The sequence below is a fragment of the Vulpes lagopus genome, chromosome 2 (assembly GCF_018345385.1).
Source record: "Vulpes lagopus strain Blue_001 chromosome 2, ASM1834538v1, whole genome shotgun sequence".
Classification (NCBI taxonomy): domain Eukaryota; kingdom Metazoa; phylum Chordata; class Mammalia; order Carnivora; family Canidae; genus Vulpes; species Vulpes lagopus.
Window position 1 is genome coordinate 35,484,098 of NC_054825.1, and position 26,901 is coordinate 35,510,998.

Consider the following 26,901-nt stretch of genomic DNA (forward strand, 5'->3'; position numbering starts at 1 on the left):
AATTTTTAATTCATAGGTTAATTAATTGTCTGAGAGAAGTTTTTAAATAAATTTAGGATCAGAGGCTTCCTCAAAATACAGACTTAATATTTGTCAATGCCTGTGTTCAAATCCTATTTTATTTCTCCTATGATAAACTGCTCATATTAAGATTAGTGTACATAATGAAGAACTAATGTTGCCTTTGATATCTTGGTTTATACAGGAAACTAGTCTCGGTTTTTTCGTTTCTTCAGAAGCTACTATCAAAACCCAAAGGGGAAGAAGAGAAATTAATATAAGTTGTTAAGACTGCCATTTGAGCAGGTGAGAAATAGTAGCCAAATCTCCTCTTTACATTATATCTATACTCCTAGGATCACTAAACATTGAACACCTTACAAGCTGTGCTGTGATCAACATGAGGGCAATTTATCTCTCCTGTAAGGAAACTGGTAAAAATTGCATTTATGCGGATGCCATTATGTTGGTTTTACCTACTGCTAAACAGTATCATTTTTGCATAGCATAGAATTAAAGGAACATTATTTACAAAATCCTTTTACATAAAAAGACAATGTTTTACATTCTGAAAAAGAAGTCTATAAGGACTTAGTAAAAATGGATCTCAAAGGTCTTGCTAAAAAACAAAAACAAAAACGCTAAAAGCATGTTGGCAGTAAAAAAAAAATAAAAAAATCCAGTTAGCTGTGGTATTTATTTTGGGAACACATAACTTATTTAAGTATCTCTTCTAATTGTAAACCACTAAATGCTTTTAGTATCGTGTTTTAGTCAGATGTTAAGTTAAAAATTACAGATTATATACAGAGAATACTATATTCTCAAAATTAAATGTTTAACATGAAAATAACCTGTTTCCACAAAAATTTAATGTATTCTCAGTTAATATTTACTTCTTTTGTTAGAATTTTACTTCAGATCAGAATTATAAAAATGATCAAGATGAGATTATTAACTTACCTCATAAGAACTTGGAAGTTTTAGTTTTAAACTTAAAAATTTTTTAATAGTTCCCACAGTTACACGTGTAGAACATCGAATGAATTTCTTCATTAAACCCTAAAGGAAATACAGATTACTAATTAAAACATTCTACCTTATTTTAGTGAAACCAGAGGTGTTACTTCCACTATCATTTTAAATATTTTCAAAATATATTCTAAAAACATTTCAAATTATAGTTCTTTAGTACTAGTAAGTAAAAACTGTTCCCAATTCTTGGATACTTACATGATGTTCTTGAAGAATGTACTATCATGTATACTAGGAAAATCCTAGGAAATCGACAATCTGCATACCTTTAGACAATTTGGTTAACAACACATTATGAGTTTAATAAAAAATTAAGGTCACAAAAAGCATATAAAATATATAATATTACTTCTAAAAGTATTAGGAATATTTTTTAAAAAGTCTCAGAACTTGAAAATATCTTTTAAAAGAGCAGTGATTTCAAATGGGGCTCTAAGGACCCCCAGGGTTCAACAGAGGCCAGTTAGGCTACAAGATCCCCTACAAATAGTCAGGTGTAATGGACTCTGGCTGGGGAGAAACATGCCCCAGTCAGTGTCTGATGTGCTGTGGCAGTATTTTACTGGAAGAACAATGTTCTATGTGCCTTGATTTTTCTCATTTTATTAGCAGTACTAATTTACTCTTTAAGCATGAATATCACTAAAATATAAAAACCAATCCAAATGAATGCTCAAACTGAAAATTAGTCAGAATGAGGTTTGTAGACATGATAAACATGAACTAATTTCTGAAACAAAATTACATTTCCAAACCTTAAAAGTTATCAATAGTAAAACAAAAACCAGCAATTCAATCTTTTGAAGATATAAAGTATTACTTCTACTTCTAATGTACATGATATTAGGTCAGCAAGCAGAATTGTTCTTAAATTAACCAAGTCAAAAGTAGAGCCATTTGTAGGGAACCTGGGTGGCTTAGTCAGTTAGTGTTGGACTCTTGATTTTGGATCAGGTCATGATCTCCGGGTTATAAGCCCACGCTCCACCTTGGGCTCCATGCTGGGTGCTGAGTCTGCTTAAGAGTCTCCCTCTCCATCCCTCCCCACAAACACAAACACATGCATGCTCTCTCTCTCTCTCAGAAAAAAAAAAAAAAGAAAGAAAAAAAGAAAGAAAGAAAGAAAGAAAGAAAGAAAGAAAGAAAGAAAGAAAGAAAGAAAGAAAAAAAGGAAAAAAAAATAGAGCTATCCAGCTAGTATCTATTAGTAAATGTGTTCCTGGGAAAATATATTTCCTAGCAAAGACCAGCAGAAACAAATTTACAAATGATAGTTAGTCACTATTCAGATGATAAAGTATCCATTGAAAGAAGTCAAAAGTTACATCTAAAGCCAAACATAATCTAGCCATTTCAAATGGGAAGCCTGATATTCTAGACAGCATGGAAACAAAGGGATAAATACGAACATAGATCTTCCCTTTTGTCTATTTTCATCATTTCAACTACCCCAAGGTTTCTTGTCTATTTTCTTGTTCCAAACAGTTTATAGAGAATTCTTAGCACATTTTCTATATTTAAGTTAGAGTATGATGTGGAGTACTGGAAGACCCTCTAAATGTATCCCCCTCTGCAAAGAAATCTCAGGTGTTACAAGAATCTATAGAAGTGACCATGGCATCACTACCCATGACTTTTTAGAAATTGTTAATAAGGACAGAAGTGTCAGTAGAGTTAAGGGAAGATTTTAAAACTAGGCAAAAGTCTGTTTCTGGAATTTATGATTTAATAAAGTTTGACATTAATCTCTAATGAAATTCTAGCCTGAATTACTTGATTTGTAAGTACTCAGAAAAATAACAATATAACAATTATGCATTTTCTTTCTATAGAAACAGTTTACAATTATACCAAAGAAACCTTGCTATTTCCTAGCTAGGTATATCCTGGAATTGCTGTACAGATCTCTGAAAAGTAATCAACACGTTTTAAGAGAGGCAATGACAATTAAGAGTGCTCAGCAGAGATGACAAGGATGGTGGGGAGAAACTTAGATGACCAGAAGAGCAGCGCTTCTTTCCTGCCATTTCATTTCATAACACACACACAGAATATAGAAACATTTGTACTATACACAGGGTGTTAAGGGGAAACTGCTGCCTGGGACAATGGCTACACAGCCCAGGCCCTGCCAGCTGCTCTGGTGGGATCAACATTTCAGGCTACCCTATATATCTGAAGAAATATTATATGGAATAAAGACTTATTTTGTGTTACCAGAAGGTTACCTTTCCTTTTCATGGCACAATGCCCTCGCTTTCTAACCTCTCCTGGCCTCAAACTCAGGCCAGGAGATGAAGAGTTCAAAAAAGGCTCCTTTCTGGAAGCATTTTCATGCTTTATTCCTTTTTTAATTTTTTTGAAAAAAGATTTTATTTATTCATGAGAGAGAGAGAGGCAGAGACACAGGCAGAGGGAGAAGCAGGCTCCATGCAGGGAGCCCGATGTGAGACCTGATCCCAGGACTCCAGGATCACATCCTGAGCCAAAGGCAGATGCTCAACCGCTGAGGCACCCAGGCATCTATCCCTTTCTTTTAGAAGAGTTAGGAGACTGTATCTGAAATCAGCTAGTGGTCAATATCGTTGGTCACACAGTCTTCTACTTGTAGGATATAATTCAACCAACTTTAGTTCTTATGATAATGGTTATTTGAGGTTTTTGTTTATTTTTTTTAAAGATTTATTTGAGAGAGGGAGGGAGAGAGAGAATAAGCATACAGTATGTGGCCTTTGTGTCTGGCTTTTCACTTGGCATGTTTTCAAGGTTTATTCATGTTGTAGCATGTATTAGTATTTGATTCTAGCTTATAGTTTATATAACCCCTTATCAGATAGATGATTTGCAAATACCTTCTCTTATTCAGTAGGTTGCCTTTTTGTTTGCTGGTAGCTTCCTTTGCTGTGCCAAAGCTTTTAATTTTGGTGTAGCCCCAATAATTTAGTTTTGCTTTTTGTTTCCCTTGTTCAAGGAGACATATCCATAAATATGTTGCAAAGGGGGTATCCAAGAGATTACTGCCTATTTTTTCTTTTAAAGGAATTTTATGGTTTCAGATCTCACATTTAAGTCTTTAAACCATTTTGAGTTTATTTTTGTGTATGATGTAATAAATTGGTCCAGTTTCTTTCTTTTGCATGTAGCTGTACAGTTTTCTCAGCACCATTTATTGAAAAGACTGTCTTGTCCTGATTGTATATTCTTGCCTCTTTGTTATAGGTTAATTGATCATATAATTAAGGGTTTATTTCTGGACTTCCCACTCTATTCCACTGATCTACATGTCCGTTTTTGTGCCAGTATCTTACTGTTTTGATTACTACAGCTTTGTAGTAGATCCTGAAATCAGGGATTGTGGTGCTTCCAGCTTTGTTATTCTCAAAATTGCTTTGAATATTCAAATCTCTTGTGGTTTCATACAAAATTTAGGATTATTTGTTCCAGTTTTATGAAAAATGTTATTTGTATTTTGATAGGAAATGCATTTAATCTGCAGACTGTTTTGAGAAGTATGGACATTTTAGCAATATTAATTCCTCCAATCCATGAGCATTTCTTTACATTTGTGTCATCTTCAATTTCTTCCATAATTTCTTCTCGTTTTCAGAGTACAGGTCTTCCCCCTCTTTACACATACTAGAAGATGTATTATTTTTGGTGTAATTATAAATGAAATTGTATGCCTAATTTCTCTTTCTACTACTTTGTTATTAGTGTACAGAAATGTAACAGATTTCCTTAATTTTATATCCTGCAACTTTACTGACTTCATGTATCAGTTGTTTTTTGGTAGTCGTTAGGGTATTCAAAATGTGGTATCATATCATCTGTAAATAATGAGATTAACTACTTTTTACCAAGTTAGATGATTTTTCTTTTTGTCTGAGAATTTCTTTTTATCTGCTCAGCTAAGACTTCCAGTACTATGTTGAATAAAAGCAGAAAGAATGGACATTTTTGTCTTGTTCCTGTTCTCAAAGGAAAAGCTGTTTTTCACCATTGAGTATGTTAGCTATGGGTCTTTCATATATGGCCCTTTTTATTTTGAAGTATGTTCCCTCTAAACCTACTTTGTTTAGAGTTTTTATCATGAACAGATGTTGTATTTTATCAAATGTTTCTTTCTAAATCTGTTGAGAAAATTGCATGGTTTTTATCCTTCCTCTTGTTAATGTGATGTAACATACTGATTTGCCAATACTGACTCACCCTTTCATCCCTGGAATAAATTCCACTTGATTGGGGTAAATGATTCTTTTACCTTGTATATAATTCTTGTATCCTTGAATTGAGCTTGATAATATTTTATTGAGGAATTTTGCATCTTTGTTCATCAGGGTTGTTTGCCTATAGTTTTTTTTTTTTTTTGTAGTGTCTTTCTGGTTTCAGTAATGCTGGCCTTGTAGAATGAATTTTGAAGATTTCCTTCTACTTCTGTCTTTTCTAATAGTTGAGAAGAATAGGTATTAACTCTTCTTTAAATGTTTCGTAGAATTCACCTCTGAAGCAATGAGTTGGGAGTTTTTGATTACTGATTCAATTTTGTTACTAGAAACCAGTCTGTTCAAATTTTCTATTTTTTCCTGATTCAGTTTTGGAAGATTGTATGCTTCTAGAAATGTATTCATTTCTTCTAGTCTATCCCAATTTCTCTTCTTTCATTTCTGGTATTATTTGAGTTTTTTTTTCTTTTTGAATTTAGCTAAAGGTTTATCAATTTTGCTGATCTTAAAAAAAAAAAAAAAAACAAGAACTGGTTCTTCTTCTTTTTTTTAAAGATTTTATTTATTCATGACACACACACACACACACACACACACACACACACACAGACACACAGAGAAAGGGGCAGGCAGAGACACAGGCAGAGGGAGAAGCAGGCTCCATGCAAGGAGCCCGATGTGGGACTTGATCCTGGGACTCCAGGATCATGCACTGGGCCAAAGTCAGGAGCCAAACCACTGAGCCACCCGGGGGATCCCCAAGAACTGGTTCTTTGAAAATATTTTAATTATTAATTTTAGAGAGTGCATGTGTGTGAGTGGGGAGAAAGGCGGAGGGGGAAAGGTGGAGGAAAAGGGAGAGAGAATATGAACCAGGCTGCACAGGGTACAGAGCCTGATGAGGGCCTCAACCACTTGACCCCAAGACCATGACCTAAGCTGAAGCCAACAGTTGGACACTTAACTAACTGAGCCACCCAACTGCCCACTAGCTCTTGGTTTCATTGATGTTTTCTTTTCTTTCTTTCTTTTTTTTTTTTTTAGTTACCATTTACTTCTACTCTAATCTTTATCATTTTCTTCCTTTTGCTAACTTTAGACTTTTTTTTTCTAGTTCCCTTAAGTATAGGTTAGAGATTTTTTTCTTATTTCTTAGGATAATCCTGTATTGCCATAGATTTTTCTCATTTAATTTTGAGAGTGTGTGTGCAGGACAGCTGAGTGGCTCAGTGGCTGAGCATCTGCCTTTAGCTCAGGACATGATCCCTGGATCCAGGATTGAGTTCCACATCAGGCTCCTTTCAGGGAGCCCGCTTCTCCCTCTGCCTATGTCTCTGCCTCTCTCTGTCTCTCATAAATAAAATCTTAAAAAAAAAAAAGAAAAAAAAAAAAAAAAGAATGTGTGTGCAAGCAGGGGGGTGGAGACCAGAGGGAGAGGGAGAAATAATCTCAAGCAGATTCTATGGCCAGTGCTGAGCCTAACACAGGGCACAGGTCTCACAACCTGGAGATCATGAACTGAGCTGAAATCAAGAGTCAGATGCTTAACCAACTGAGCCACCCAGGTGCCCCTGTCCCTCCTAGTACAGCTTTTGCTACATTCCAAAGACTTTGGATGGTTGTATTTCCATTTTTATCTGTCTTCATGTATTTTTTAATTTCCTCTTTGATTTCTTCATTGACCATTGGTTGTTTGGTAATATGTTGTTTAGCCTCCATGTGTTTATGTTGTTTTTTTCAGTATTTTTCTTGTAACTGCTCTCTAGTTTCATACCATTATGATTGGTATAGATGCTTTTTATGATTTGTCTTCTTAAATTTATTGAGACTTGTTTTGTGGCCTAATATGTAGTCTATCCTAAACAATGTTCTATGTACACTTGAACAGAATGTGTATTGTTTTGGGATGAGATATTCTATATATATTTGTTAAGTCCAGACTTTCCAGACTTAAATCTGTTAAGTTCTCTATATATCTGGCCTAATGTGTCATTCAGAGCCATTGTTTCCTTGTTGATTTTTTTTTCAAGATTTTATTTATTTATTTATGAAAGAGAGAGAGAGAGAGAGAGAGAGAGAGAGAGGTAGGCAGAGACACAGGTAGAGGGAGAAGCAGGCTCCATGGAGGGGGCCTGACGCAGGACTCAATCTCTTGTCTCCAAGATCACGCCCCGGGCTGAAGGCGGCACTAAACCGCTGAGCCACCTGGGCTGCCCTCGTTGATTTTCTGTCTGGATGATCTGTCAATGTTAAGAGCAGTGTTAAAGTGTTCAACTATTATTGTATTAGTGTTAATTTCTCCCTTTATGTCTGTTAATATTTACTTTATGTATTTAGGTTCTCTGATTTTGGATACACAGATATTTACAATCAATTGTTAAATACTTTTATTGGCTAGATCCCTTTATCATTATGTAGTGCCCTTCTTTGTCTCTTGCTACAGTCTTTGTTTTAAAGTCTATTTTGTCTGATATAAGTATTGCTACCCTGTGCTATTTTTTAACTTGCTTCCATTTGCATGGAAAATCTTTCTACCCCTTTACTTTCAGTCTATATGTGTCTTTAGGACTAGAGTGAGTCTCTTGTAGGTATCATGTAGATGGCCTTTTTATTTTTTATTCTTTTATTTATTTTTTATTTTTTACCCATTGGTTACCCTAAATCTTTTGATTGAAGCATTTATTCCACTTACATTTAAAGCAATCATTAATAGGTATGTATCTATGTATTGCCATTTTGTTAATTGTTTTCTGGTTGTTTTGTAGTTCTCTGTTCCTTTCTTCTTCTTCCTTGTGGTTTGATGGCTCTCTTTAGTGTTAAGCTTGGATAATTTTCTTATTTTTTTGTATATTATAGGTTTTTGTTTTTTTTTTTAATTTTTTTTTTATTTTTATTTATTTATGATAGTCACAGAGGGAGAGAGAGAGGCAGAGACACAGGCAGAGGGAGAAACAGGCTCCATGCACCGGGAGCCTGACATGGGATTCGATCCCGGGTCTCCAGGATCGCGCCCCGGGCCAAAGGCAGGCGCCAAACCGCTGCGCCACCCAGGGATCCCTATTATAGGTTTTTGATTTGTGTTTACCACTGGGCTCATACACAGCATCCTATGTCTATAACAGCAGTCTGTATTAATTTCATGATCTCTTAAATTTAAATTTAAACACATTCTAAAAGAATTAAATTTTTACTCCCTCCTCAATGTTTTATGTATTTTATATCTTTTTATTTTGGGTATCCCCATGACTAATATTTGTGGATATAACTGATTTTACTACTTTGTATTTTAACCTCCATACTGGCTTTATAAGTGTTCTAATATCTTTACTACATGTTTATTTTTACCTGTGAAATTTTTTTCCTTTCATAATTTTATTTCTACTTACAATCTCTTCTTTTCACTTAGAGTTTCCATTAGTATTTCTTATAAGGCTAGTATAGTGATGAACTCTTTTAGCTTTTTTATCTGGAAATCTCTTATATATCTCTCATTTTTGAACAGTAAGTTATCCTTGTTTGTAAGTTATACGTTTTTTCCTTTCAGCACTTCTGGCCTGCAATATTTCTGCTGAAAAATCACCTGATATTCTTTTTTTTTTTTTTTCAAGATTTTATTTATTCATGAGAGACACAGAAAAAGAGGCAGAGACATAGGCAGAGGAAGAAGTAGGATCCTTGCAGGGAGCCCGATGCGGGACTTGATCCCTGGACCCAGGACCGCACCCTAAGCCAAAGGCAGACACTCAACAGCTAAGCCACCCAGGTGTCCCATCAGCTGATATTCTTAAAGGGATTTCCCTTATATGTAACTCTGTTTCTTCACTGCTTTTAAGATTCTCTCTTCGTCATTACTTTTTGGTATTTTATTTATTATGTGTCTCAGCATGAACTTCCTTGGGTTCACCTCATGAGGAACTCTCTGTGATTCCTGGACCTGGATGTCTGTTTCCTTCCAGATTAGGAAAGTTTTCAGCTATTATTTCTGTAAATAAGTTTTCTGTGCCCTTCTCTCTTTTGCTTCTGGAATCTCTATAATGTGAATGTTTTTATGCTTGATGATGTTTTAAATTCACTTCATCTTAATTTTTATTTATTACTATTTTTTTTTTGTGGTTCAGCTTCATTGCTTTCCATTACCCCGTCTTCCAGTATGCTAATCCCTTCTTGATCCACTAATCTGTTGATTCTCTCTAGTGTATTCTTCATTTCAGTTATTATACACTTCAGTTCTGACTAGTTCTTTTTTTTATCTATCTCTTTGTTGAAAAGTTCTCAGTGAGTTCTTTGACTCTTATGTCTGGTGTGTATCTTTTTTAAAAAATATTTTTATTTATTTGAGAGAGAGAGAGCATGAGCAGGGGGGTGGTGGGCACAGGGGGGGGGGGAGAAGCAGATTCCTCACTGAGTAGGAAGCCCAACATTGGACCCTGAGATCATGACCTGAGCCAAAGGCAGATGCTTAACCAACTGAACCACCCAGGCACCCTAAGTATGGTGAATATCTTTATGACCATTACTTTGAACTCTTTATTAGGCATATTGCTTACTTCCATTTCATTTAGCTCTTCTGTAATTTTGTCTTTTTCTTTCATTTGGGACATATTCCTGTCTCATTTTGTCTCTCTTTCTATATATTAAGTAAGTCAGCTATATTTCCTCATTTTGAAATAACTGGCCTTATGTAGAAGAGGTCCTATAGTGAAATACCTCTGGTCACCAGAACAAGGTGCTCCAGGTGTGTCCCCTGTGTGGGCTGCCTGTACCTTCCTATTGTGGCTGAGCTGTGGTTGCTGTGGACATGCTGGTGAGTGAACCTGGCCTTCAGCCCAGTTGGCCACAATGACCTGCTTCACCTGCTGTGGGCACACTGGGCAGGGTTTGTTCCCCATGCTGTTAAGAGGTCTGGCTGAAGCTGCCATGGCTTGCTTGTGGGCAGAGGCTGGCACACAGCCTAGCATTCTTGCTTAGCTGCTAGGAAGGTGTGGATGCAACGATGGGCTGGGCTTGCCTCCTTCCTGAGAGGCTTGGATGCACCTGCCATGGGCTCATTGATGAGTGGGGCTGGTACTCAGTCTAGCTGTCTGTAATTAACCTCTGCAACAGCTGCAGACACACTGAAGGGCAGGGCTTGCCCTGTGTAGCTAGCTAAAAGGCCTGGATGCAGGAACTAAGGGTGTGCTTGTGTGTGGGATTAAATGTTCTCCTCCCCAGGATAGGAGTCACTTTGGAATGGTGTCAGGTCTGGTTAGGACTGCCTATTGGGCATGGCAGAGCAGGAGCTACTTAGGAGGGATATCTGCAGAACTGAATGTGTTCAGTGGGGTAAATATGCAGGGGAATCCAGGAGTGTGGGTTATGTGGTGTTAGCAAGGTAGATGGAGAGTGTCAGAACTGGTTCCTGCAAGCATCCAGCTTCCTAGGCTGGGGGAGGAAAAGAAAAATAGCATCTGCAAACAGTTTTGTTCCTGGAGAAATCTGCAGATCCCTGCCCCACTGGTACAGGTTCTAAGATTAGTTGATATTATCCTTCACATATACCTCAAGTGCTTTTCAAATTGTTGCTGCTGTGTTTCAGGCCAAGTTAGTGTGCTGGCTCTCTGAGGGTAGGTACTTGGGTTTCCTATCACCATTCAGCTCTCCTAGAGTTAAGCAACACTGGTTTTCAAAACCAGACATAATAGGAACTCATTTTCCCAGTACGGGTCCCCAGGACTGGAAGTGACTGGTATGGGGTCTGATCTCCTTGCTCCTCTGTGCCTTTGATGTCCCTCCTGTTTGTGGTTACTATGTTTTTCAACTAGATCTTCACCTTTTTTTTTCTTTTTAAAGATTTTGTTTATTTACTTGAGAGAGAGCAAGTGAGAGATAGAGCATAGGCAGGAGGAACAGCAGAGGGAGAAGAAGACTCTCCACTGAGCAGGGAAGCCAATGTGGGGCTTGATCACAGGACTCCAGGATTGTGACTTGAGCTGAAGGCAGACGCTTAGCCAGTTGAGCTACCCAAGCGCTCCTCTTTTCACCCTTTTTGATGTAGCTGCCTTTCTATGACAAGCTGTGGAAGATCTGTTCTGCCAGTCTTGAGGTCATTTTTAGAGTTAGTTGCAACAGATGTAGTTGCTGCTTTGGTGTGTTCTGTGCGACATGGTGAGCTCAGGATCCTGTATGGCCTTCATCTCTCTTCTGTTCTTACACTTTCATTTAAAAGTTTACATATGGTTTCTTTTAGTTCTCTGCACACATTTAAAATGGATGATTTAAAATCTGTATAGGTCCAATGTCTAGACTTCTTCAGGGACAGTTTTCATGGACTATTTTACCTGTTTATGAGCTATACTTTATTTTTTTTTTTTTTTTAAAACATTTTTTTTAATCTTTATTTATTTATGATAGTCACAGAGAGAGAGAGAGAGGCAGAGACACAGGCAGAGGGAGAAGCAGGCTCCATGCACCGGGAGCCCGATGTGGGATTCGATCCCGGGTCTCCAGGATCGCGCCCTGGGCCAAAGGCAGGCGCCAAACCGCTGCGCCACCCAGGGATCCCATGAGCTATACTTTAATTCTATTTTTCTCATATTTTTTTTTGTTGAAAACTTGACATTTAAAATAATATAATATGGCAGCAATGGAAACCAGGTTCCCACATGCCTCTTAGGGCATGTTACTGTGGCTGTATCTTGTTGTTTTTCTTTGTTTAGTGACTTTTCTAAACTAATTCTATGAAGCCTGCATTCTTTACAATGTGGCCACTGAAGTTTCCACCCACTGGTTGGCAAGTGACTGAACAGAGATTTCCTTGTACATTTGGAACCAATAAATCTCCCAGTCTTTGCTAAGAGACAATGTATTTTGGGGCACACCTCCAACACTCAAACAGGTTATTGACAACTCTGCCTTAATCTCATATCCTGCTTGCCTCAAAGTCAGCAAGAGGTGAGAGCTTAAGGCGTACTTAGGTCTTTCCTGAGCATGTACACAGTCCTATGTATATGCTTGGAATTGGAGATTCCCAGCAATATGTTAGAGCTTTTCAAAGCCCCTACAGACTTTGATATCTACAGACATCTTTTTCACCAGCTTTTCCTTTTAAGCTTTTTGGTTGTCTACTGTTTCTACTGTTTGCCCGGAATATTATCTATACCTCAGACAGCCATGGAGTTCAAATATTCGTAATTGGTTCTGAAAAATGTTCTGCCCTTCCCAGCTGACAGAATCTTTTTCTACTGGTCAATCTCCATGTCAGGTCTAATACAGCCAGCTCATAAGTGAGGTGTTCCAAAGACTACCAGACAGGTCAAATAAAAATAATTATTTGGCCAATTAGGCTTTGAAATAGTTCCACCTGTTATGCCCTTCGGTGCCTGAAAGGCTATAGTGGGAAAGTAGGCTGTTCTTTTTCAAGGTTACTCCAGAGCTGGAGAGTGGGAGATTGGACTAAGGCAAGTTAAAATGCCACAAACCTCACCGTTCACACCATTTTCTTGATCAAATGCTCTATGGGTTTCTGCAGGTCTTTGATTAATTACCAAATTTCTGAAAAAGTTGATTCTGAGAGGTGGTTTTTTTTTTTTTTTTTTTTGTAGTTTTTTTTCATTGCTTTTATGGAGGAGTGAATTTTTGAAGGGCTTTATGGTACTATTTTCACTGCCTTCCTCTCCTGATTTTGATTTTTGGAATTACAAAAGTAGTAAGTACACTGTATAAACTGTACATGAAACTACACCACCACATTTGAGAATCACACCCTACTGCAGAGAATTGAGATGCCAGAAAAGGCTGTAATCAAACACAGACATGGTTTCATTGCCTTGAAGAGGTATGCAATCTAGTTTCAAGGATAAGACATATCCCCAAAAGATAAAAGACAGTATCAGTACCTGCTACCTTCAGAAATACAATAATGCTGACTTAATAACCACTTGAGGTATAAATGCAAATCCTACAGAATTTCAGAGAAGGGATTCACTAGGTTTGAAAAAGCATCACAAAGAATAGAGGTCTCTGCTCGAGTTTTGACTATACTATTTCATAAATAATTATTTATGAATTTGTCTTTAAACATGTTAAGTTTCAGGTGTTACTAAAACTTCCAACTACGATCTTTAGAAAGTAGGTTTCTTCAACTTGGGCATGATGGCAGGGTTGGAAATGGGGACTTAAAAGTTCTTTGCAGACAATCATCATATGGTTTCACTCATATGGGGAATATAAAAATTAGTGAAAGGGATCATAGGGGAAAGGAGAGAAAATGAGTGGAAAAAATCAGAGAGGGTGACAAAACATGAGAGACTCCTAACTCCGGGAAACAAACAAAGGGTAGGGGGAAGGGGAGGTGGGCGAGGGGATGGGGTGACTGGGTGACAGTCACTGAGTGGGGCACTTTATGGGATGAGCACTGGGTGTTATACTATATGTTGGCAAATTGAACTCCAATAAAAAAAATACAAAAAAAAAAAAAAGGAACACTAAAAGATAAAAAAAAATTAAAAATTTCTTTGCAGAGTTTAAGTCACAGAAAATAGAAGTGACCTCCTAGGATAAATCCAAAGAGAGACTAATTGAGTGGAAGACTAGGTATTATGAGATATATTCACATATATCAAGTAGAAGCCAGGAAGAAGGAGAGACAGCACAGGAATGGCCAGAGGAAAAAGGTGAGAATCAGGGTAGCAAAGTAGAAGTCTATAAACTATGAAAATTGTTTTATGAATAGAAGGCCACAAGGATGAAGAAAAGTTTATAAAGGAAAGAGTGAATGGATAAAAGGTCAACTGGGATGGTGAAGCGTCAGAAAGGTCAAGAGAATATCAAGGAAGCAGTAATTTTTCAGAATCATAACTTTAATACTAGAAATTCTACAGGAAGGAGACTTCATATTTATTTATGAAAAGATATTCAGCTTTTCTACTGACTGAATTTTCAAGATACAACATATAATTTATAAGATAGTAACTCATGTATCAGAGAGCTAAAGGATGATCACAATCTCCATTAAGAACAATCTCTTAAAAAGAGGATTACAGAAATGACTGGCAATAAGAGATTAAGATTTTTAAAGACCCTGAAAAAAGACTTACAAAAAGGAAAGAGCATAAAAAAAAAAAAAAAAAGAGAGAAGCCTGGAAAAACAAATAGGTCCCATGGCCATGTCTTTAAAGACTGCTGCAGTTTATTACATGCCTTGTCTAACCACCTCTTAACTAAATTACTTTTTTTTCATAACTGTTTTATGGAAAAATCCTGCTTAAAGTTCCTTGAGTGAGTAAATTCTTTCTTATTACTTATCTCTTCACTGAATCACTATACTCCTTTATATTCTTTGTTGTAAGATGCTAGGAAAACTTAATCTGAGCTGAAAAATTATTTGTTCTTAATTTCCTAATAGGAAAATATCATTAAATGTATTAGTGAAAAATTCAACCCACTCACATATTTTACAAGGGAAGTAAAAGAAAATAAGAGACACTGAGTATGGGTATTTATATATAACATGGAATATAGAGAGAAAAACAATATTTTCAATCACTGACAAAAATTTCATTTAAGAGCTAAAGTAGTGAACATTTATAATGAAAAGGGGAGCTGCTTGCAATAAAAAAGGCAGAAAACATTATTTAAATAACACCATTTAAAGACCAAAGAGGATAAATTAAAGTGAACAAGGTGTTTTAAACTATTTTATAGATTGTTCACAATAAGGTTGAAATAGCAAGTACATACAAAGGGAAACAGGATTAGAAAGTGGCGATTCTACAGTAAATATCTGGGAGACTTCCAAGACTTTTGAAGTTAGAGGTACTTTAGGACACCTAATTTTACTTCAAAACCGTTATATTATTTATAAACTGTATTAGCCATGACATGAACAGTTTTTTGAGTTGCAAATAAAAATAGAAAAATAAAAATTAGGAGAGGAGGAATGAAACAGTTGGAGACACTGCCAATCTTGTGATGTAATGATGTGAGTCTGAACTGGTTACCACACATAAACAGGGAGAAACAATGTATATGAATTCCCAACAAAGGTATAAAAGGTGACAGAAAAATGGATGGGGTGATTCTTGGAATTAGCCACTAGGTGGTGGCATTGGCCCAGGACTGTTCAGTTGTGGGGGCTGGAAATAGGCGTCAGTAACTGGTCATTTGTAGCTACAGGGCTGTCACAGAATAGCATTCTACTTGATTATGTTAATAAAAATTTTGAAAGCCAACACTAGCTAAAATTCATCAACAAATTATCAAAGATTTACTATAAAGTGATTATAAAAAATATAACTGTGCTTGTCCACTCACCTTTACTACATTGTCCCCTGATTGTCCATTATTTCGTAAACAATCTAGACATATAGCAATTTGTGGGTCACTTCTGTGATAGTCCTTATCATCTTGATTTTCATCACCTTCTTCATCTACTTTAGGTTTGTCAACTTTTGAAGTATCATCTGTATAATTTAAACGGAACTAAGTTAGATGTAACTCAAAGTTGATTTTAAGGTTAAGCAACAGTATATTAATCATCGAGCAAATCATCAAGTTAAGAATTTTAAACATTTTTGGTTTGATGAAGAATAAATGAAAATTTCAGGATCTTTAAAATGTTCCAACCAACTCAATAATGGAAATATTTTTAAAAAGCCATCAGTGACTTACTAACATAACCTAAAATTTTTAGGCTCACTGGCCAAATGAATGATTCAGGACTAGCTATATCTAGCCACAAAAATGATTGCAATTAGTGATTAGACCACTTAGAAAGTAGACAGGATATAAAAATATTCCAAATTCTATATATATTCAAATGGGAAACCAAGTACTCTTTTTAAAGTATCAAATACTGAGTTCTCAAAATTTCAAATTATTATATATTCACAAAATCAGCTAGTGAAATATGAGAATTAGCTTTTTAAACCTGTATGTAGCTATGTAACATGTTAAATCCATTAAAGAAATCTGAATCACATGCTTTGTTATGTACGAATGTATTTAACCTACAAAATACCTGCAGCCTATGTATAATACTTCATGTGCTGATTCATTTATTTATGGAGTCCCTTTAACTCTGTGTTTGATATGCATTGTGATACACTTGAGGGAATACTGAAACTAGAGGGTTATCACCCTCATCCTCACAGTGGTCAGGATACAGGAGGAGGGAGATACAGGCAAGTAAAGAAAACAGACCGATGGGAGTATAATAAGGACTCTGATGGAAGAGGTAAAAATAGACTATGTGGGCACATATAAGAGGGGTATACAAACTCTGGGTGAAGCAGAGATTCAGGGAAGATTTTCAGATAGAATATCTCTAAGCTGAAACTTGAAAGAACTAGCCAGTCAAGCATTATGGTACAGAAAATGCCAGAAAAAAGGAATGACAGGTTAGCTCCTCTTTAATGCCTAATAAAAGCATTACAGTTGTATTATAGAGGGCAGGTGGGTTCTCTTTCTTGTGCTCTTGTGCGTTCTTTTTTTTTTTTTTTTTTAAAGATTTTATTTATTTATTCATAAGAGACACAGAGACATACGCAGAGGGAGAAGCAGGATCCTGCAGGGAACCTGACGCGGGACTTGATTGCAGGTCCCCAGGATCATGACCTGAGCCAAAGGCAGACACTCAACCACTGAGCCACCCAGGGGTCCCTGCTTTCTTTCTTCTATATATTTATATAGAATCCACATAAACAGGAGCTACCTTTTATGAACCAAACTCCCAGCACCAAGAAAAGATTCAAATTCTCTACCCAAACTAAACATTATAAAATACTTTAAAAAGGGAGAAATATGGTTAAAGAGAGATGCACACAAAGTAGGCTATAGTCCTTCATGAGTCCATCTATATGATACACAGAGTCATGGACTAAACCTACTATATATTTTCTACTGACAATTTCTTGGTTTCCTGTTCTCTTGAAAAGACAGTCAAAAATTGGAACATACGGTAAACTTTATATTATCTATACATAAAATTATAGCACTACTGTCTAAATTGCAACTTATACTTGGGTAAAACAAGTCTTTAGTGAAATCATTTTTTTGTCAGGCTTGGCTTCTTTGCCCATTTTGTTTGTTGTTACAGATAAAAAGATAATCCCTAACTACTTATTCCAATAATTGAAAACTATTCTCAAAATTCCCCTGCTATTAGAAGCCAGCCTTGAACTGTTAAATTGAACTAGTTAAAACTATCATCCTCAGTTTACAGATGAAGAGAGAGCATCCTGATTTATAACTGATAATCCTATGATCTTAAGGGTGGAGACTGAGCTCACAATGAGCCTATAAAAACATGTATACATCCTTAAAAGATTTCAATGGTATTTAGGCTATCCCGAAATAAATCTCATATTAAGTAACAGTAGGAAAAGCATATTCTTCTTTATTATTTCAGATATGTTGTACTTTTTTTTCCTATTGTGTGAATTATACATACTAAAAGCCTTTTCTCTGCCCAGTAATGTTTGCCACTTTGCTGAGACTATTAAAAATTACTGATGGTGGAGTCTCCTGGGACCCAGAAGAGAAATATGGACACTCAGTTTAAGTGATGGAGAACATTCCCGTAAGAATCTAGAAATATTTTTCATTTCCCAGGACATATAAATTTGTATAGTCTGAGTACCACATATAAAAATATAATTCCAGATTATCATAGCATAGACAGATCTCCTGATCTGGCACTCAGCTACATCTTGGTTCCTTCTCCAATAAGGCAAACATACAAAATAAAATAAATAGAAAACCCCCTCAGGGTTTAACTGCAGACCCTGGCTATTTCTTACTTCAATTTTCTTTAGCTCTCCAGCAAATATTGTTATAATGAGTAGTCAGTTTTCTCTTTTTTTCTTTCCCAATTCTAATTTTTTCTATTTCCAATTGCTTTCAATTGGTGTGACTCCAGATTTACACAGATGTATATAAAATCACATGATTTTATAGAAAAGGATCATAATTTAAACAAAGGGCTACATGAATTTTATACAAGAGAAATCTGAGCTTAACGTGATATTAATTCACCAAATCTACAAAAAGTTAACCACTTTAAGAGAGTATGAGATATAGACATAAGAAAGTCACCTTGTCCATTTTCTTGAGGCTTATTTTTCTTCCAAAATTCAGATTCACGCTCAAGTTCCTCTAATTTAAAAGAAAAAAGAAGTATAAAATAATAGAAACAATCATAAAATCTTTAGTAGAAATGTTGACTTCATAGAACACAAAAATCTGCAAGAAGCCAAAAAGCAACTTACGTTCTCGTAGTCCAGGGACCAGCTTAAATATAATTTCCTCTAATGTATTATCCAACCTTCCAAAGGGGGGAAAAAAGAGAATATACTAATAATGAAGATATCAAAATCCAATATTTAAACAGTTAAGAGATCTGTATCTTGCATGTATTACAAAATACAGGACATAGACAATTTCAGCATATCCACAATACCAAACTTCTCTGCATGCAGAGTGCACCCATTTCTAGCCTTTCCTGCAGTATTACAAAAATGGTCCCAGTCCCCAGCACTCTCTACATCTCTATTCCCTAAGTAGGACTTTGAAATTCCTCCCTCAAGTAAAGGATGGCATCTATTTCCTCCCTTCAAGAATATCTATGAGCTAGCCTTGAAACGTGCTTAGGACAACAGAAAATGGCACAAGTGACACCATGCTTAGCTCTGAGACAAAGCCTTATTAAGAGGCCTCCCAAGCTTCTGTGCACTCTCTTAGAATCCTGCCACCAGAAAGCAAGTCTGGATGATGGGACACCATGTAGAAGTGCCAAGTTGCCCTGCTGAGGCCATCTTAGACTCATTCATTCACTGTAGTCTCCTGAGTGAGTCCAGCCAAGACCAGAAGAACCACCACCTAGATCTGTGAACCACACAGAACTGTGAGGAATAAAATGCTTTTATTACTGTTTTAAACATGAAATTTAGGACTGGTTTGTTATGCAGCAATAGCTGATACACCTGCTCTCAAACTCTACCACCACTCTGGCTCTTTCCTGTAAAGGAAATAATGTCCATTCCATCTAAGCAATTTACATCTTTTAGTCATTCTGTCTTCCTAGATAAGAAATGTGTAAATATTTACTTTGCCATTTTCCCCATTTCCTTTTCCTGCCATGGAGGAGTGAAATGCTGCTTTTCGTAGCTGTTCCTTCCGTCTCTTGTTCCCACAGCCCCTCTGCTCTCTCAATCCCCCTTGCCCTGCTCAGCAGCATTACTCTTCTAGAATACAAACATGTACAATGTTCTCACATCTAAAAAACCCCAAAACTTTTGCTGAACCTATGTCTTTTCAAGCTGTTAGCAGTTTCTCAACCTTTTCTTCCAACTAGAAAAGTCTGAAAGCATGATTGACATTATTTCTGCCACACACTCTGGGTTTTGCTTCTTTTACTCTACTGTATTCCTGAAATCATCAGAACTTCCACACTGAATAGATTTAAATTCTTGACTTAGAAAAAAAAATAAATTGCCTTAGAATTATAGTTTAAAAATTTAGATTATTTTTAAAGATCATTTTTTTCTCCTATATTGCTCTACAGCAGTTGGACAGTGTTGCCCTAACACTGCTCCTTGAAAATTCCCCTTCCTGGTTTTTCCTTTTTCCTGTCTTCTTTATCCCTAAGTATTTTTAATTTTCCAACTACCTCAAAAATTGAGTATTCTCCATTGTTATGAACTCTACACTTTCTTGATCTCTTCTACAGGCTGCCTGCCTTGATGATCGCATCTACTTTTGTGGCTTGAAAACACACAGGCAGATCATATGTGCATGTGTGTACATATGTACACACACATACATATACATTACACTTCTCTGCTGAGCTCAATTCTGTATTTCTAACTGATGCTGAAGATCTCAAGCACTTCCTTTGGCTCATCACTGTCAAGACTGTCTCATCTATCCTTCAACAAAACACTGAATACCTTTCTCCGTGTCTTTCGTTTTAAAAATTAAATTTAGAAATGATACCATATCTCTCCCAAATAAAATCAAAATGCAAGAATTACCTGAGCCTTCCCCCACCTCAATTCACACATTTACTCATCAAACCCCACTGACCATGCCTTCTCCATGTTTCTCCCACCTAGTCTTCCCATACCTTTCATGCTTCTACTCCATCAATTGCCACACTTACAGGACAGCACAGCTACTTCCCTTTAAGTTGACATGCTCAAGGTGAATCTTCCTTAAGCACTAATTTGTTCATTATCTGCCTGCTCAAGAACTAATTTCTTCCCACCACCTGGCTTTGAGTGTTTATATAACCTAAGTCCAACCTAAAACTATAACTGGTGCTACTGTCGCTCTTCTCTAGCTAACTGCCTTATTCAATTATCCCTAAGAATGCCTTGTCATTTTCCGATCTGTTTTTCTTCCTCATTCTCTTCATCCTGACTCATATACTCTTTCCTTGCTCTCCAACCTAACCAATATTATCTTACTCTTTAAGACTTAATTCAAATACTAACTCATTCACAAAGTTTTCCCCAGATTTAATACGAGTAGTACTTAAGAGAAATATTTTTCTTAATATTCTTTCAGAGTAATATATACATGTGTATATACACATGTATACACATGTGTATACATATATACACATATATGTGTGTGTATATATATATGCATATATACACACACACACACACACACACAAAATTTACAGATCCAACTTCCCCATAAAACTCATGTTCAAATACAAAATTTTCACGCCCCACCCTCCTCATTCCTGATTCTTACAACCCCAGAGGCAGCCCCTTTCAAATCCAACCTGTTTCTTTCTGGTAGCTACACTTTTTCTGCTGTCTACATTCTTCTGACTTCCTTTTATGGAAAATAAAGATTTGGTTCTCTGATTTCATCTTGCCAGGCCCGTTTCTTCCCAACATACACTATTCTCATCTTTCGGATATACTCTTATTACCATATCTTTCTGATATACTTTTATTACATTTTTTTGGCTTAATAACCAGTGTTTACATGGTTATAATTATATAAATATTTACAGACATTAGTAGACATCCATACATTCAACTTTTTTCTTTCTTTAGAGTTAGTAGTTGCTTTCTTTTCTTCATTTTCTATATACCTATTTCCAAATTCCTTGAAAGCATTTGTTCTGTTCTCAGATCAGGAGTTAACAAGTTTCATTTCTGTTCCTCTGAGACATCCCTCACCAAATTAAAGTCCTCTGTCCTCCTATCCAGTTTAGGACTGACTGACACCAAGGTCTGTCATTAAAACCACACCTTTGATTCCCTTGTTTGTCCCTCTCTCATTTGCTCAAAATTATTTGGTACAACCACAACACTGGCTAAATCCAATTAGATGCAGGTGTGGTTCTCCATTAACCACACCTGCATCCACAGCTAGGAAGAACACAACCACAGCCTTACAAATTCCTAACTACAACCCCCATGTGCCTTTAAAGTTGCTAAGAATCCTACTATACTTTCCCAGTCAATTTATTCTCACTTTCCTAAATGACACAATTTCTTCTCTCCTCAAATCATTACATCCCCTCTTCCAATCCTTACTCTTGGCTTATAAACATTTTATCCTCAATGAAAAACTTCCACAGACTCCAACCACCATATGTACAGTGCATGCACTTAGATATACTCCGCCCTCCTGTTCATTGCTACAGATGATCTGTCAGTCTACATAAAGCCAATCTCCTCTCTCATTCTATAAGATTCCATTCCCTCTCATCTACCCAAAGACATTGTTTCACCAATCCCTCCTCCACTCCACTCTCCTACATTATTAACTTTCTGCTCTCTATTGGACCATTCCCTTCAAACATGCCATTCCTCTGTCCTGTATCAAATGAAACAGAAACCTTTTGACCTTATTTCCCCTACCAGCTACTATCCTGTTTCTTTGCTCCCATTTGTGGCAAAACTTTGAAAGACTTGTCTATACTCTCTTTCTTTCTCTTTCTCTCTGATAGTCACAGAGAGAGAGAGAGGCAAAGACACAGGCAGAGGGAGAAGCAGGCTCCATGCACCGGGAGCCCGATGTGGGATTCGATCCCGGGTCTCCAGGATCGCACCCTGGGCCAAAGGCAGGCGCCAAACCGCTGCGCCACCCAGGGATCCCTATACTCACTCTTTCTAATTACTCTTTCTCCCCTTCCTTCTTGAAACAATCCAGTTAGGTTTTTGCCTCTTGGCTCTACTGGAAGTACTCTTGTCAAGGCTGATGACCTCCATGTTAAACCCAAGCATCAGTTTTGTCTTTACCTTACTTGACTTCCAGGAACAATATCTGACACAGTCGATCACTGTCTTTTGGTACACATTCTTCACTTGGCTTCCAAGCCACACTCCTGGATTTTCCTTCTACTTCACTGAACCTTTTCAGCTTCCTTTGCCTCTCTGATCTCTCAACATGGGAATGCTCCAAGGCTTGATCCTTGGTCCTCTTCTCTTCTTTTTCAAGTGCTCATCCTGTCTCACAGTTTAAATACCTTCTATAGGCTGAACACTACCAAATATTTATCTCCAGCCAGACCTCTTCCTTGAACCATAGACTTGTATATCCATCTGCCAATGTTCTCTTCTCTGAAATGACTAACAGACTCAACATGTCCAAAACCAAACTCCCAACTACCCCTCCCCCAATGCCACTCTATCCTTAGTCTTCCCTGTCTCAGTTAATGACAACTCCGTTATTCTGGTTGCTCAGTCAGGAATCTCAGGTCAGGGTCTACTTATTCTCTCATACTGTATATCCAATCTACCAGCAAATCCTGCTGGATCTTCCTTTAAACTGTATCTAGGAAATAACCATCTCTTATCTGGATCACCACAATTACCTTAACTGGTCTCCCTGCTTCTACCTTTACCTTGCAATGTACAGTGTATTCTCAACATGGTCATCAGAATGATCCTTTTAAGCCAGGTCAGGTCTATCCTCTAACCAAAACCTTGTGGTTTCCCATTTTACTCTTTTTTTTTTTTTTTTTTTTTTTTTTACAGAGGCCTACATGCCTCCCATTACCTCTCTGCCCTCACCTCCCACTATTCTCTCCCTTCTTCACTGTTGTCTGGCCACATTGGTCTCCTTGCTGTTCCTCAAACAAGTTTCAGGTGTACTCCTGACTTAGTTCCTTTGCACTGGCTGCTCCCTTTATCTGGAACTGGAAAACTTTCCCTAGATTATAGATGGCTAACCCCCTAATGGCCATTAATTTTTTGCTCAAAGTTCACCTTCTCATGAGGCCTATCCTCACCATTTCATTTAAAATTGCAATCTGTCCCTCCCTCACACTCCTGAGCCTCCTCACCAGCATCTTCTCCTTTCTCCCCTTTGTACTTTCTAATATACCACATGAGTAACTTATTTTACAGTTTGTTGTCTATCTCTCCCCACAAAAATATTAACCCTATAAGGGCAAAAGTCTTATCTATTTTGCCCACTAAAGCACCTGGTATGATGCCTTGAATACAGCAGGCATTCAGTAAATATTTGAATGAATGAATGATTCCTCATAGAGTTTTCCATCCTCCTTCTATCTGTATCAGCGATGTCCAGTAGATATATAATGTGAATCAAATATGTAATTTTAAATTTTCTAGTGGGCACATTAACAAAAGTGTTTTACATGTTTTGTATAAAATTCTAATATCTAGTTTATGCATTAAAATATTTAACAATGCATTTGTTTAGTAATTTTAATTTACTTAAGATTCTATTTAATGAAAAGGTTTCAGGTTTTCATTTAAATTAAATTAAATACTGTTTCACATTTTCATTTAAATTAAATTTAAAATTCCACTCCTCTGGTGTACTAGCAGCAACATCACAAGTATTTAACAGCCACCGTGGCTAATGGCTATCAGACTGAACAGCATGACACAGGCTGTTTTCTGGGCCTACTACACAGCTGCCATCCTCCATCTCTCTCCCATGTTAGATTCCCTTCCTCCTTGGTTTATGCTCTAGGAATCCTCCAGTAGCCTCCTGAGAAAGTATGTAGAAGGAAATTCTGTTGATACCTGTATAGCAACACAAAATATTATCTACTGAAGAAACCTTGACTCCCCTTGTTTTTTGCTAACAAAATCTGATTATGTTCTGGCAATATGTCCAGCTTTAGGCAAAAATCAAAATTTGCTAAGGCACCTCTAGACCCCATACTACCCCTTTACCTAGGGTTTGCATGTGACCTAATTTGGACTAGTAAGTGAAACCCTGCTGTGGGACCCTTTGGTGAATGTCTTCTGCCTGCCATCTCCCAGCAAACCTGGTCTCCTGCGGCTGCTCAGCTATCACTACCAACTGTATAGTTTCCAATTCCCATTTTTGCTCCCATCACTTCTTTTCCTTTCAACAAGAATTTACTGAGAACCCATTGTATTCCAGGAGTTATCTCCAGGTGCCAAAAATATTGAAGTTCTTGTTCTTATCTCTGTCTTTAAAAGTTATTCTTTTGTAGAATAACTTTAGTGGGATAGGAGGAAAAAAACTTCTACAAAGGATATCATTAGATAAAATGACAACACTGGAATATGGAGGATAGTTTAAATATTGTACCAATGTGATCACACTCTAGTTATGTAAGATAATATCTCTAGTTGTAGGAAATACACACTAAAGTAGTTGGGGGTAAGGAGCCATTAAGTATGTGACTTACTCTGTAATGGTTCAGAAAAAAACAGAGAGCAGGTATGCATGCATATGATAAAGCAAATGAGATAAAATGTTAACAATAAACTAATCTGGGTAAGGAGAATACAAGTGTTTCTTGTATTTGGGATTTTTTTGTGAGTTTTAAATTATTTTCAAACAAAAAGTTAAAAAAAAATGTTGATGTCATACTTTAGCCAAGGGAGGACATTTGATTAAATGGTGATTGGATCCCTTCAGGTATCTAACAGTCAAAACCAAGAATTTTTCTTCCAACATAGCACTTTAAAATGGAGTAGGTAATAATTATTAACTGTTTGGTATGGTTTTTGATGAAAGCATTAGAAAAAAATTTTAGAGGAAGAGTTCACATTGTTCTCTGAGTGACTTAAATCAGAGTTTCTTGACCTCCATACTATTGACATTTGGGACTGGCTCTCTGGTGTGGGAGGAGGCTTCCCGTGAATCACAGGATACTCAGTGGTGTCCAGCCATCTATCCTACTAGATGCCATCAACACCCACCCAGACCTGACAATAAAAAATGTCTCCAGATGTTGCTAAAAGTACACGGTGGGGCGGGGTGGGCGCAAAATCACCAGTGGTTGAGAAGCACTGATATAAATCCAACTAGGAGAAGTCCTGCTCAGGGCTATAGACTATAGTAGAACAGTGGTTCTCAAATGTTAGCTTATGTCAGAAACACCTGGAAAGCTTGCTGACTAAGATGGGCTCCACTCTCATGTTCCTCAATCAGCAAATCTGAGGTGGGGTCAAGAATTGTCATTTCTAACAAGATACTAATGGTTCGGGGACCACACTTTGAAAATCATTGGGCTTGACATTTACCTACAGAAAAATTACTACAATGACAGGCACTAAAATTTAAAAAAAAAAAAGTCTGAAATGTAAGACTTGCAAATCCAGATTTACAGAATGATGGCAAACATTACACAGATTATGAGGGTTACATAGAGGCTATCTAGAGACTATCTAGTTGTTTTTAGATATGTACTTCCCTAAGACCACACAGTTGATCGGTGGTGGAGCTATGATAGGAAAAGTAGGAAGAAAATGGGTTTACTGGTAAGGACATCTGGCTTGTAGCTGCAAAATGACATGTGTGTGTTAAAGTTCTAAGCAAAGCTGTGTTACTTCTATAAATTTCAGTTTCCTAATCTGGAGAAAAAGGGTTTAGATTAGGAGCTGACAGACTACTTCTAACTTTATTTTTTTTTTTTATTTTCTTATAAATTTATTTTTTATTGGTGTTCAATTTGCCAACATATAGAATAACACCCAGTGCTCATCCCATCAAGTGCCCCACTCAGTGCCTATCACCCAGTCACTCCCACTTCCTGCCCACCTCCCCTTCCACCAACCCTAGTTCGTTTCCCAGAGTTAGAAGTCTCTCATGTTCTGTCTCCCTTCCTGATATTTCCCACTCATTTTTCTCCTTTCCCCTTTATTCCCTTTCACTATTTTTTATATTCCCCAAATGAATGAGACCACATAATGTTTGTCCTTCTCCGACTGACTTATTTCGCTCAGTATAATACCCTCCAGTTCCATCCACGTTAAAGCACATGGTGGGTATTTGTCATTTCTAATGGCTGAGTAATATTCCATTGTATACATAAACCACATCTTCTTTATCCACTCATCTTTCGATGGACACCGAGGCTCCTTCCACAGTTTGGCTATTGTGGACATTGCTGCTAGAAACATCGGGGTGCAGGTGTCTTGGCATTTCATTGCATCTGCATCTTTGGGGTAAATCCCCAGCAGTGCAATTGCTGGGTCATAGGGCAGGTCTATTTTTAACTCTTTGAGGAACCTCCACACAGTTTTCCAGAGTGGCTGCACCAGTTCACATTCCCACCAACGGTGCAAGAGGGTTCCCCTTTCTCCACATCCTCTCCAACATTTGTGGTTTCCTGCCTTGTTAATTTTCCCCATTCTCACTGGTGTGAGGTGGTATCTCATTGTGGTTTTGATTTGTATTTCCCTGA

General features: G+C 37.1%; 1 protein-coding gene across 3 annotated transcripts in view; it reads right to left on the bottom strand.

The window, feature by feature from the left end:
* PCGF5 (polycomb group ring finger 5) overlaps window positions 1–26,901 on the bottom strand; it is a 118,438-nt gene that overhangs the window by 21,017 nt on the left and 70,520 nt on the right. For all 3 annotated transcript variants that reach the window (XM_041738168.1, XM_041738176.1, XM_041738157.1), the window contains exons 4-7: window positions 18,503–18,558; window positions 18,330–18,389; window positions 15,549–15,697; window positions 964–1,062 (exon numbers count right to left, since the gene is read on the bottom strand). In XM_041738168.1, the coding sequence (XP_041594102.1) occupies window positions 964–1,062; window positions 15,549–15,697; window positions 18,330–18,389; window positions 18,503–18,558 (364 nt within the window). The remainder of the gene's footprint in view (window positions 1–963; window positions 1,063–15,548; window positions 15,698–18,329; window positions 18,390–18,502; window positions 18,559–26,901) is intronic.